Below are 12799 nucleotides of genomic sequence, written 5' to 3'. Positions count from 1 at the left end.
TACAATCTTCATCTTTAGACCAAGTCTAAATGCAGCATTCAAGGCTTCAAGATCCAGCCTGATTTTTTTTCTTAATCTCCTTCCCCAACTGCTGCTTTCTGTAACATCTTGTCTTTGGATTATGGCCTAAGTCTTTGATGTTCCCCAAAGGGAATAAATACTTTGTATTTTTGGTTTTCTTTGATGGTACATTCTCTGTACTTCTTGGATGGCTCATCAAATACTTTTATTCCCTTTGGGGAACATCAAACACTTAGTCTTCAGGCATAAATACTTGTGATACTGGGGAGAGAAATGGGAATTAGGAAAACACAACACACCTTGTTTTAGTTGCAAAACAATTAAATATATTTATTTCCATATGAAAAAACATGCATATTTATGTACACTTTAAAATCAACTTTTACATCTCAAATTCTTTTATACAAAATTTTGGTGAGATATGGCAAGAGATTGCAGAAGGCATGGCAATAATCTTTACATCAACAACTGTGAGAACAACTAATCCACAAACTGTTTAAGAAAGGACACCTGCACTTAAAATAGACCAGCCCTTGTGGAACAAAAATTATAAACCTGAACTTCTTTGCCTAGAAATAAATGCTTGCAGAATCAGGGGAACTTCTTCCAATATGCGCAACTTTTCCAAGCTCTGGCATAAAGTATCTTGCACCCAGTCTCAAACTTGTTTATTCAGAAATAAGTTCAGGTGACTTAAAAATGTACTTACTTCCTGATAAGTATGGTTAAGATTGCAACCTTAAATGCAAATACACTAGCATGAATCATTTGGATTCTATCTATCTACTGAGACACATTGGTGACCATTGAAGATGGTCGTTTAAGAATTGATTCAACAGAAAATGACAGAGATTCATTTGTTGACAATTTTTTAATGACTTGTTTAGTCCCTAAGAAGTCTTTTGCATATTTGTCAATGGCAAGTTTGTATTTTTGGTTTTCTTTGATGGTACATTCTCTGTACTTCTTGGATGGCTCATCAAATGTTGTTTTTAATTCAGGCCCTGATTTGTTGTGTAGTGTCTGTTGGAATAATGAATGGAATGGACTATACTTGAGAGGTGGTGACATATGCTGTTTGGTGCTTTCTTTGCTGATCTTACAGAGGGAATGTTCTTGAGGAACCAGAGTATCCTTATCAGAGATCTGTGAGAAAGTCCTCTTAGGGGGTGAGAAGGCTGACCTCTCACGAGTCTCCTGAGGGATATGTTGGAATTCATTCTGAGGTGGCTGAATTTCTTGAACATAAGGAAGCAGGAATGAGTGTTCATTCTTTGATGGTAATATGTCTTGTTCCGAGTTCAGACAATCCTGACCTTGTGGAGCCTTAGGATCCCAGATTGCCCCAGGTTTGAGGGACTGGACTGCAGTAGCATTTAAGAGACACTGCTGGTAGAGAAGGGCATCATTGAGGGGGCCACACTTTGGCCACACCAGAAACCTAGAGGGTAAAGGATACTGCCTGTATGTAGTGGCTACACTCACATTTGATGAGATCAGTTCCATGTTCCCTGAACCTGAATATTGCATAGTTAGATCCAGGCAAGTTGGCAGGAAGCCGCAAAGCTCTTTACTGGGAGCTTCAACCTGATTAGGGCTAAAGGCAGTTTTGTAAGTGTTATATTCAGTCCCATGCACCATGCGGTTGGGCAGGAAAAAAGCAGTGGCCTGAGTGGCTTCCATAATTTCTCTTTCTTTGTATTCCCTCTCAAGCATGATATTCTCCAGTTCTTTATCAGCAAAAGCCCGCCTTTTTCTCATCCTGTCACTCACAGGAGGTGGCAATGAGGAATTACCTCCAATGTAGGGATCTGCTGGAATAGGACGGTAACCTGGAAAAAAAACAAAGACACAAAATGGGGTTGGTAATTGGAATACCAAAAAAAAAAGATACTTTTTAAATCAAAGTAAAGAGTAAAATACTAAAAAAGCTACATGACATGTTGAAGAAGCCCAGTATCTGTTGCTTGGTCATTTGTGCCCTCATATCCCACAGAAGTTTTGTTACTGTGTGTACAGCACTTTGATCCATTCAAAACACTTCATTGTTTTCCTTATCAATGGGTGGTTTCAGAAATTATGGAGCTGGGGGAGCAGAGACAATGTGAGTGACTTGCACTTCTTGCCATGCTTTCCAAGTAACATGAAAGCAAACCTTGTGGACCTTTCTCAACAGTAAGGTGCAAGATGAGCCATCTTCAACCCAGATATTTGTGCATCTCACTGTGGGAGAAGGCATGCAAGTTGTTCTTCTGACTTTATACAGGAAATGCAGAAGCTAGAAGTACAAGGCACACATCCTTTTTGTCACTGCCAACCACCACTTTTCACTATTTCCAAAGCCACATTGTTAACCTCTCCCTCTCTCCCTCTCCCTCTCCCTCTCCCACCCACACACACAAGACAGGTTCTTTACATTCCCATTTTACTATATTGATTCTATTACTTTGTTGATGCCCTTAAATATCATTGCCAACTATATCTATACCTATAGCTGATGCATGTGTATTTTCTAAAGGTGAATTGCTATGTACACAGACATGGTAGGGGGAAAAATCCAAGGAGTACTAGAAAGTACTAGAAAATCCAAGAGACGGAAAGTTAAGTCAAATCCAATCCTGCTTTGCGTATAGATTCTGATTGGGAACCGATTGGTTTCTCCATATTCTGTCCTTGCAGTAGCCTCTTGTTCAGAGTATAGGTTGCACATCAGGACAATCAGATGCTGTGGCACCCCCATTTCTTTTAAAGCATGCTGCTTTATAGCTTTCATCATCCAGTTGGAAAGGGTGTGAGACAGGGGTGTATTTTATCACCCGATTTGTTTAATCTATATGCAGAACATATCATATGGAAAGCAGTATTGGACCAAGATGAAGGAGGTGTGAAAATTGGAGGGAGAAATATTAATAATTAAAGATATGCAGATGATACCATACTACTAGCAGAAACCAGTAATGATTTGAAATGAATGCTGATGAAAGTTAAAGAGGAAAGCACAAAAGCAGGACTACAGTTGAACGTCAAGAAGACTAAAGTAATGACAACAGAAGATTTATGTAACTTTAAAGTTGACAATGAGGACATTGAAGTCAAGGATTATCAGTACCTCAGCACAGATTAACCAAAATGGAGACAATAGTCAAGAAATCAGAAGAAGGTTAGGACGGGGGAGGACAGCTATTAGAGAACTAGAAAAGGTCCTCAAATGCAAAGATGTATCACTGAACACTAAAGTCAGGATCATTCAGACCATGGTATGCCCGATCTCTACGTATGGATGTGAAAGTTGGACAGTGAAAAAAGGGGATAAGAGAAAAATCAACTCATTTGAAATGTGGTGTTGGAGGAGAGCTTTGTGCATACCATGGACTGCGAAAAAGACAAATAATTGGGTGTTAGAACAAATTAAACCAGAACTATCACTAGAAGCTAAAATGAGGAAACTGAGGTTATCATACTTTGGACACACAATGAGAAGACAGGATTCAATAGAAAAGACCATAATGCTGGGAAAAACAGAAGGGAGTAGAAAAAGAGGAAGGCCAAATAAGAGATGGATTGATTCCTTAAGGAAGCCACAGACCTGAACTTACAAGATATGAACAGGGTGGTTCACGACAGATGTTATTGGAGGTCGCTGATTCATAGGGTTGCCATAAGTCGTGATCAACTTGAAGGCATATAGCAACAGCCCCAATAATCCAATGTTACACAAGCACTCTTCCCCTCCCACAAAAGGTCTTCCCTTACCTCTCCTCCCTCAACCCCCCCATCAATTCCAGAGGGTCACTCCCCCAACCTCTGGAGCAAGGGGGGGCAGAAGCTGCAGGAGAAGAAAAGAAAGGTGAAGTCCCATTGCATGAGCAGAAGTCCTTTCGACCCACCCACAGACACCAATGGATTTCACCCATTGTCTTTACAATTTTAATGTTCTCCCTTCTTTAAGTGACTTGGTTACTCAATATAGCCATTATTTTTAAAAAATGGGGTTGCAATATAAGAAAAAATGTGATGAGGCATTCTAGCCATTTTCAGTAATCTGCAATGACCTATAAAAAGCAGTATTGAAACAGCGCAGGAGTGTCCCTTCAGTTAAGCCTTTGTGGTCATTTTTTCTAATGGCACACAGCCTCAAAGCTGCATTTAAAAAACGAAAGCTAGATTCATTTGCTGCTGGCTCTTAAAGATCTGGCAACATCTTAACTTGTCTGAGGCCAGGAAGTAGTCATATTACTTTTGCCCTTAGGGTGCTACCATATGGGTGTTTGTTGTGGGATGGATGTTCCTAATTGATGCACATTTTTCAGTGTCCACACAACATCATTGGCATTAAAATGCCAGTCTATTTTTTTTCTCCACTTGATCCAGACTTACCCATCCTGGGGAAAAAATCCAATAATGTTTTAAAAAAAACAGTCAGCAAGTATGTGTTTACAATATCTAACTGGCCTCAGTGCCGGATTTAGACTTGGTGAGGCCCTAAGCTATATAAAGCTTGTAGGCCCTTTGTTAAAAAATTACACCAGATAATTACACCAGTATACATAAAATTTTAAAAGCCGCCCCAAAAAATTCTGAAATTTTGTGAGGCCCCTGCGGATTGTGAGGCCCTAAACTGTAGCTTGTTGAGCTTATGCCTAAATCCAGCACTGATTGGCCTGTTTAAAATCTGAAGCCCCTGTCTGCAAGCACCCTTAGTCTAACCCTTATATATTATGAAACTAATGAAAAGGATAGATGGGAACTTTACTATATATCCCAAAATAACTGACTGCCCACATACTATCCACTGCATTGACATTAGGAGATGTCAACCCAGTTCTATGCCTATTTACTCTGCAATAAGTCCCATTGCGTTCAGTAAGGGTGCATAGGATTGAACCAATAGGCAGAAATAGCGAACCTGTGGCCCTTGGATACTGCTGGACTCCCAACTCACATCATCCCCAACCAGCATGGTAAATGGTCAGGGATGATTGGAGCTGCAGTCCCCCCCCCCAAGCATCTGGAAGGCTGAAGGTTCTCCATTGCTGACAAGGCAACTGCATACATACTATGCATACTATACATACTATACATACATACTAATCCTATATTTATATAAACAAAAGTAAAACCCCATGAAGTCCAACGGGCTTACTCCCAAATAAATGTGCACACGAGTGCATATAAGTTTTTAAGTTGAAGTCCAGATGCGCCAAAATCAAAAGCATTTTTTGTCACTGACTTTGATGGGAATTGGTTTGCACTACTAATGTCTGACATACAAGTGAAGAAATTCAGTCTGAAACTATAGATTAATCAAACCTTTATCAATTAAAAAAAATTATGGAATAGCTTCCAAACAGTTGTACATCTCTTAAGTCATTAATTATAGCTATTTTTATGAACTAAAAACAAAACATCAAATTTTGTAGTGTCTTGATGTTGGTATAAACTTGCTTTTATTCATATTTTATATTTTTAAACATTTATTTAAAATACAATTTTCCCAAGGGATAAATTCCTGGTTTGTTGCACTTCTGTCAAAAACAAAGTGTTAACTTATATTCTATTCCCCAGTATATCACTGCAATATTTTCCTTGATCAGTCAATCAACTGACTAAAAACAAGGCAGAATGGAGGGAAAATCAATCAAAAGGTGTGTCATATTTAACAGAGATGGATTTGGGGGGTTTCATTTATTGAGTTATCTTTGGTGTTAATTATATATCATGCCAGATATATATTTCCTCTAAATTTTCTTTATTATTATTTCTCTGAATAGCTTCTTGAAGTTCAGTATTTTCTGCATTTCCATTTTTAGATCATCAAACAACCTCTAAGTGGTTTCTTTTTAGCAGAATATAATACATTTCTTAATATTGTTCTCAAGTTGATTCTAATTCCTTCTGTACTCATGATGCAATTATCAACACATTTCCACACTAGCATCATCTATCGATTCTTCTAGCAGAGTTAGCATGGATGGTCACAATCCAACACAGGTTTGTTTAAGCACATTGAAATCAACCGGTTAAATGCATCTAATTCTATGTTGGGTTAGCAATTACTGTTGGGTTTGTTTGTCTAGCTTTTTGCAATCTTGTATTATCAAATTAATACAGGGAAGTGCCAATGATGGGTATTTCACATGTTAATAACAATAACTACCAAGATACCTAAAGACTGAAAAGTTCAAAGTGCTGGAATGTATTACCTTCTAAAATGCTTTTTGCAAGCAAACTGGGTGCCCGGACATGCCTTTGGTACACTGTCTTGCGCTCAAAGTTAGCCTGTTTCCCAGTAAGCCCCTTCTTATCCTAGTAAAGAAAATTGATTTTAAAAAAGTAAACTTCACACATTATTTTTTTCCTCAGTATACTGTTTTTTAAATTGTGATATGGAAAAAGGTCAATAGTTTTCCTAATCAATAATAATAATAATATGCTCTAATTTGTATGGGCATTCATCAAACTTATGCTGATTCTAAACACATGACTTGGAACAATCCTTTCTGATTTTAATTGAATTTTAAGTTAATGTGATTGGGGCCCAAGTGTCAAGCTGTGACCCTAAATACAGTGGAAAGGACTTAACTTCCAAACAGTGAGCACAAATGATCCAGTCAAAGTTACTGAGAAGTGTCCAAATGAGTGGAGTTACTCCCCTAAATATGCAGGGCTGCAGCTTTAAAGGCCTACTGCTGCCGACAGGAGAAACATTAACAGTGTATTCCAATACATGTCCACTCATAAATATGCTCCATTGGTTTCAATGGAACCTACTCCCAAGTAAGTGTGCATTGACCTCTCCCACTGAAATCACATTAGAAGTGTTTAACTTTGGCTGGAATATGCCCAATGCATTTAGATTTGGGATATTGGGGAACAGACCACAGAGGGAAGAGAAAGAGAGTATACTATCTACATCAGGAGTTCCCAGAGCTTCATTCAGGTGGTCCATGCCATGTCCACGTTAAATATTCATATTCATTTTTAAGTATTTTATTGCTTCTTTTAAATACAATATAAGAAATAAAAGCAGCAATAAACATACATTTAAAAACCATACAGTACATCATCTAGCACAGTGTATTACAATTGCTACAACAAGCAGAAAAATTATTAAATGGTCCACCAATTTTCCAGTGGTGATGGTGATGAGTTTGGGAACCACTGCTCTGCACTCTTGAAAATGTACATTGCAAGTTGTTTTTTAATTGTGCATGACCCATCATTTGTTTGATTAATTTTTTAAAAAAATCTTGAACAGGCTTCAGCTTAAAGCACTGCATGACAGAGAAAGATCTGATTGACGTTACTTTAACAGCGCTAGATCGAAGTTAAAACAGATTGTACATCTGATCGAGATAGTGAGTTGTGGCCGTGTGTGTGTGCCTGTTTAAGAAAAATGGGTGTGCTCAAAATCCTGAGAAGTATTTTTGGGGAATACTGAGGAAATATCAACACCACAATGGATTCCACAGTCTGGATTATTTGTTTGGCAAAAGGTACTTTTGTCTATAGCGCCTTCAAGGAAATCATCTCAGAAGCTGGAAAAATCCTAGAAGGCGGATCCATTTGACAGTAGAGATGCGTTGCAGTGATTATTTAGAACCCTCGATCCACACCTCCGAAGCCCAAGTGGTAGTGCTTGGACTGAAGCCGAATGAGTCCTGCTGAAGACTGGAACTTTTTTTTTTTTTTACTTCGGGGCAAATGTCGTTCTCAGCGCAGAGTTGCGCTTAGGATGTCAGCCCTCAATCAAATGCATTCCCTTCCACCTGGTTTCCTTTGCAAGGGAGAGAAAGAAACGGGGGTGTTATTTGCAGAGTTTTCTTTCCTTTGCAAAACAAAGAGGGGAAGAAGGCGAGTGAGGGCGGATCTGCCTGCAAGGCTGAAAGGGGGACCTATCCCCTCCGTCCGAAGGAAGCCAGGCGCTGCGTGGGGCGCTCACCTCGGTCGCCTGCTGCCTGCGGAGTGCTACCTGGGCCGCCATGACGCGCTGTCTCTCCACCACCAACAGGCAGTTGGCGCACTGGCAGTCCCGCCAGCGGCAGAAGCGCTTGTGCCCTTTGAGGCAGGACACCACGCCGTGGTTGCGGCAGCGCGCGCACTTGGGCGTGCGGCTCAGCTTGCGGGTCTGCTGCTCCCCGACGGGCACGGCTCTCGCCGCCGCCGGCTCAGCGACCAGCTGCGGCGGAGGCGGCGGAAGTGGTGTCAGAACCCCGCCGCCTGCCCCGTCCTCCTCCGCCTCCGCCTCCTCCTCTCCCCTGTCGTCGCCTTCCTCCCCATCCTCTTCCTCCTCCTCGTCTTCCTCATCGACGTCGTCAGCCTCCCGCCTGAGTCCAGGCGGCGGCGGAGGCTGCTCCTCGACTTCGTCCGCCTCCTCCAAGCTCTCCACGTCGATTTCCCAGAGGTCTCCGCCGCGGGTAGCCTGCTGCCCTTCAGCCATGGCTCGCGCCGCGCGGCTCCCGCCTTCTCCTCCAGCGCGCTCACTGCGAGGCACAGAGAAAGAGAGAAAGAGAGAGCGGGACAGCCCGCGCCGCCGTTTGATTAGGCGCCCAGTAAGAAGGGTCTGTTCTCGCGCGCGCAGCCCCCTCACGGCAGCTCCGTCAGTCGTCTTAAGAGCCACTTACTGAAAAAGAAGTCCCGCTGAGGTTCGGCGGGGCTTCCTTTCGAGTCTGAGTGTGCTTCGAAAAGGACTGGCAGGCTGTTCCTTGGCCCCCTCACCCGCTCGCGCTCGCTCTCACACACACAGTTTCTGTCACACCCGTCCGAATGCAGGATTCAGCTCGCTCCTCTCCATCTGCATCAGCCAATGTTTCACACATTTCCTCACAGAAGGCGTTACTTCCCCACCACACAAATGCCAACCGGCCCCAAGCTGTGAAAGCATAGAGGCCAAGAGGGACTTCTTGCCACACAGTCGCGAAAATGCTCCGCTCCTGTCACCCACACAAGCACCCAGAGGGAGACTCCGTCTTAGCCCGAAACAAGCAAGGAGTGGCCGTCGCAAGTCCGGCCACGGAGATCCCAGGTGCTGCTGAATCAAAGAAACCCGCCCCTCCACCACCGCCATCCTTATGCTCCCAGCAGGACCGCCACAGATGTGGCGCCTTTTCCTCGGTCTCCTTCATGGGCGCCCACATGGCAAGAGGGAGAAAAGGCTCACTTGGGGCACCACAAGACGGACGCCCGCAAGAAGTCTCCTCTGTGGCCTCCCCAACACCTGCTCATTGTGTCACACACGCGCGCCCAGCTTTTCCCACTGGGAGGAGGGCAGCGGCAGTATATACTCCAAAATCATCAGGCGCTAGAAAGAGAAACGGACTGGATGGCTCTCAACTTTAGCAGCGCACACATTTGTCCCAAAACATTACATAGCGCAGGGTCCCTCCCTCTTTCGCACACACGCACGCACGCACACGCACATAGCTTTCATTTTTAACCACAAGTTCCCACATCCCAGCCTGAGAGCATAAACGACAACAAGCTGATCCATAAGGCTTTCCCAACCAAATATATTCCCTCTCACATAGTAGGCGTGGGATTGCCTCTTCCCCCCCCTCCCGGACTTTTAATCACAGGCCTGTGATAAAGCAGAAACGCGCTTTCTATATCAATTCACCGCATCTCCAGAGATGCTTGCTTTCGTTATGGGCTTTGGGTTTGCTTTCTAAAACCAATTACACGTCGCGATATCCAGAGGTTTAACAAAATGTGGGGAACGTGTTCCGTCATAAAGCGAATTCCTTCGTCCTTGTGGGATTTCTGCCTGTCAGGCTCGCTCTTAAAGGCACAGAAATGACTGCCCTGGGTCCTTACACTGTTTCCTTCCTCTCTCGGGGATGCCCCAGCGTACTGTCTGCGTGGGTTCTTCCGAGACACCTGTCCAAAAGCAGCTTTTGCCCTGACCATGATCTCTGCATGCATTTTCATTTTATTTTATTATTATGCAAATTTTGGTCATTTTAAAGACTGCATGCGATCAAGCCTTTTTTCGCCCCTGCATGTTACCTGCTAGGATTACAAACAGGAGGTGAGTGTATGATTTTACTTTGCAGGCTGTAAATGCCGGCACGGTGTCTGGTAACACCATGCTGTGTCATAAGACCCTGCAAATAGGAAATGGAAGCTTTACAAGACATTTTGTTTGTAAGTGTATGGGGGGGGGTGATGGTGTTCCTGCCACGCTCTTTCAAAACACTGAAAAGAATTTAATTTCATGTCGTGTTCCTCTTGTTGGGAGACTAACCTATTCGGAATAAAAGCCATCTTCCGGTGCCTTTGTGCCATCCTCCATAGTGGATTAGAATCGACGCTTCCTCCTTTGGAAAAGTAGCAGGCAGCCCACGTGCAATTCCCCTGAAAAGCACTCTCACTTATGTCCCGCTATGATCTTGGAGACTACTATGGACTGCAGCTCCGATCCTAAGCACACCTTGTTTAGTCAGTAAATCCCACTGACTTGCTGGAGGTTGCCGCTTTCGCGGGATATATATCCAACTGAAATAAATGAATATATCAGTAATACGTAGACAGGTGGGTAACTTTCTCGTCTGGTCTCGTCTCCTTACCGTGTAATATACATTCAAGAACTGTACTCATTACATTATGAAAATGATGCCAGCCGCAAAAGTAACGCACCATCTACAAATCACTCAGACATTTACTTTGCAGAACATACACGAGTATATGCTCATTATAGCTCACAATATATTTCAGGGTATGTTAGCTAGGAGCTTGTGTCCAGCGCTTTGGTTTTGCTGTCCGACCATGGAGAACCCTGCAGGGACATTTTTCCAAATTACGACAGGGTAGACCTATACCAGCAATCACTGATTAAGGTGCACCCTTCCCTTTTCCATCCAGCATGATAGAAAAATGTATTGTTCCACTCCGCGCAGCGCAGATGGAAAATGGTGATATCAGGATGCTACAAAACATCCTCAGCTCCTTTTGATACCCTCAAAAGTCACTTACACAGAAGTAAGTAGGCCATTCCCAGTGCGTTTAGGACTGCAGCCTTGCACGCATGTAGGTCCTACAAGCGAAAGGTTACAGGACTGCAATCTTTAAAATCCCAGGACCCAGTGAACTCAGCGAGCCTAAGGGGGTGGGCTGTCACTGTGTCTAGAAACGAAGCCTTGTTCCCGATTAAGGAAAACAAACCAAGTTTAGTTTAGTTGATTTGCTTCCTCCACCCACCTTAATATACTTCCCGACCTCGGGGCAGGAAGGGCAAATTAACACAGGGGTCCGTGGTAAGCGTCTAGGGTGACTGAGCTAGAGAGAAGAAAAATCTGCTGCTCAGCATTACTACCATCAAAATATTAAAACCAGCCACAGCGGGGAATATGTATGAAGCGTACTTTGGGACTACTGTCCTGCTGTCACACTCTGCTCCCTGCGCGCGCGCGCACACGCACCCACACCCACACGCACCCACACCCACACGCACCCACACCCACACGCAGGGACCCCTCGCTTCCCATCATCAAGCGCACACTCACCAAAGCGATGCGTCCCGGGCCCGTTGCAAAAGCTTTCGGCAATGGCATTCAGTCCCGCCGCTTACTGAAGGGCGCGTGGAGAGGAAAAAGGTAGCGCCAAACTAATTAGGTCGCCACAGGCTTCATCACGCCGTGCCGTCAATGCGCACGAGTCTTTGAGGCTGCGCTCAAGAGAACGGGCGATCCCTACGGAGAAGAGACGCCAAATCGCTCAAACTCCGCAGATAAAGCAGCTCCCGGGGAGAGGGAGAATTCGAGGACACATTTGCCGGACTTCCTTTGCCAAGAGCAGAAATGCGAACAGATTGCCAGCCGCCCTCTTTCCCAGCTGTGCACAGGCCAGCGCAGGCTTCCCTATATTACCAGTCTCAGGTCGAGGACGCCCGACCAACCGATTGGTGACTTGTCAGGTCGTAGACTCCCTGATTGGCTGCGAAGGATTCAAATCGCTCCTCCTCTTTAAGCCCCCGCCCCTTCTGCTGTTTTTGCCAGCTCGTATGCAGCTGTTTTCTTTTCTCTGCTTTGCAGGGTCACCTTTTATTTACCAGCATCAGCAGCAAATGAGCTATGTGCGAAAGGCTTTGTTTGCCACTCAGATCTGAATACACACGCACGCACAACAGAATCTAACCAGAGGCTCCAAAAGCAGGGCTTGTTACAAATGTAGTCGCAGAGGTGAGCCCTGTTCTCAAAGAGCAAAAGAGGGGACAAGAGGAAAGGCATGACCATTTTCTATAGCTATAAAGTCCGCAGGGAGAATCCAGATTGCCGGGAAAGTGATCTGACGTCAAAAGAATAAAAAAGAAATCTAAGAAATCCAAAACCATTTTGCAGTTTCTGTAGCTGATGAGGATTCTCCTCTGAAATGCTAACGATTAATTTACATTTTTAACATTCAGGCGCCAGAACAAGAAAAATATTTCAAACGTTCCAACTTAATATTAACTTTTTATATAAATGGCTTGGATCGGGACTAGCAGTTAGATCCCAATTAAAGTCGGACAATAATTCCGCTGGTTTCAGTTTACAGTGTAAAACCATGCATGCTTACTCAGAAGTAAATCTTATTGTATTAAAGTGGACTTACTCCCAGGCGAGAGTCCATATGATTTCGATGTTTGTCTGGATCGAACCCAATTATTACCTGCGGTGAAAATCATAGTGAAATGCTTATTCTAGCCTGTCTTGATTTTCTTGCTCCTTTGATTTTTATTTTCTTTACAAAAAGAGAGAGATAAATGTTTCTGTTGAGTTAATTATCCTTTTCAAACTTAATT

General features: G+C 43.6%; 1 protein-coding gene across 4 annotated transcripts; it reads right to left on the bottom strand.

The window, feature by feature from the left end:
- Positions 1–409: 409 nt before the first annotated feature.
- On the bottom strand, positions 410–11833 carry DMRT2 (doublesex and mab-3 related transcription factor 2). Of its 4 annotated transcripts, XM_061613397.1 has the most exons (5): positions 11523–11833; positions 10265–10515; positions 7964–8504; positions 6225–6327; positions 410–1853 (listed from the first exon to the last, which is right to left on the bottom strand). In XM_061613397.1, exons 2-5 carry the CDS (start codon positions 10303–10305, stop codon positions 805–807), a joined length of 1734 nt encoding a protein of 577 aa, XP_061469381.1. In that variant the 5' UTR covers positions 10306–10515; positions 11523–11833; the 3' UTR covers positions 410–804. The 4 variants fall into 4 exon arrangements, with proteins under 4 accessions (XP_061469381.1, XP_061469431.1, XP_061469499.1 ...); XM_061613447.1 differs by lacking the exon at positions 10265–10515; XM_061613515.1 differs by lacking the exons at positions 6225–6327; positions 7964–8504; positions 10265–10515 and having other exon boundaries at positions 11523–11533.
- Between the last annotated feature and the right edge of the window lie 966 nt (positions 11834–12799).

The sequence above is a fragment of the Rhineura floridana genome, chromosome 1 (assembly GCF_030035675.1).
Source record: "Rhineura floridana isolate rRhiFlo1 chromosome 1, rRhiFlo1.hap2, whole genome shotgun sequence".
NCBI classification, from domain to species: Eukaryota; Metazoa; Chordata; class Lepidosauria; order Squamata; family Rhineuridae; genus Rhineura; species Rhineura floridana.
Note: the sequence above shows the minus strand (reverse complement) of the source record. Positions and strands in the feature narration are given on the sequence as shown.

Coding starts and splice junctions, on each gene's coding strand:
- DMRT2 (XM_061613397.1), bottom strand. CDS start 10,305: ATGGCACAAAGGCACCGGAAGATGGCTTTTATTCCGAATAG. Junction 6,328..7,963: donor GCAGGCAGCAGGCGACCGAG/GTGAGCGCCCCA, acceptor TTTCTTTACTAG/GATAAGAAGGGGCTTACTGG. Junction 1,854..6,224: donor TGCAAAAAGCATTTTAGAAG/GTAATACATTCC, acceptor TTTTTTTTCCAG/GTTACCGTCCTATTCCAGCA.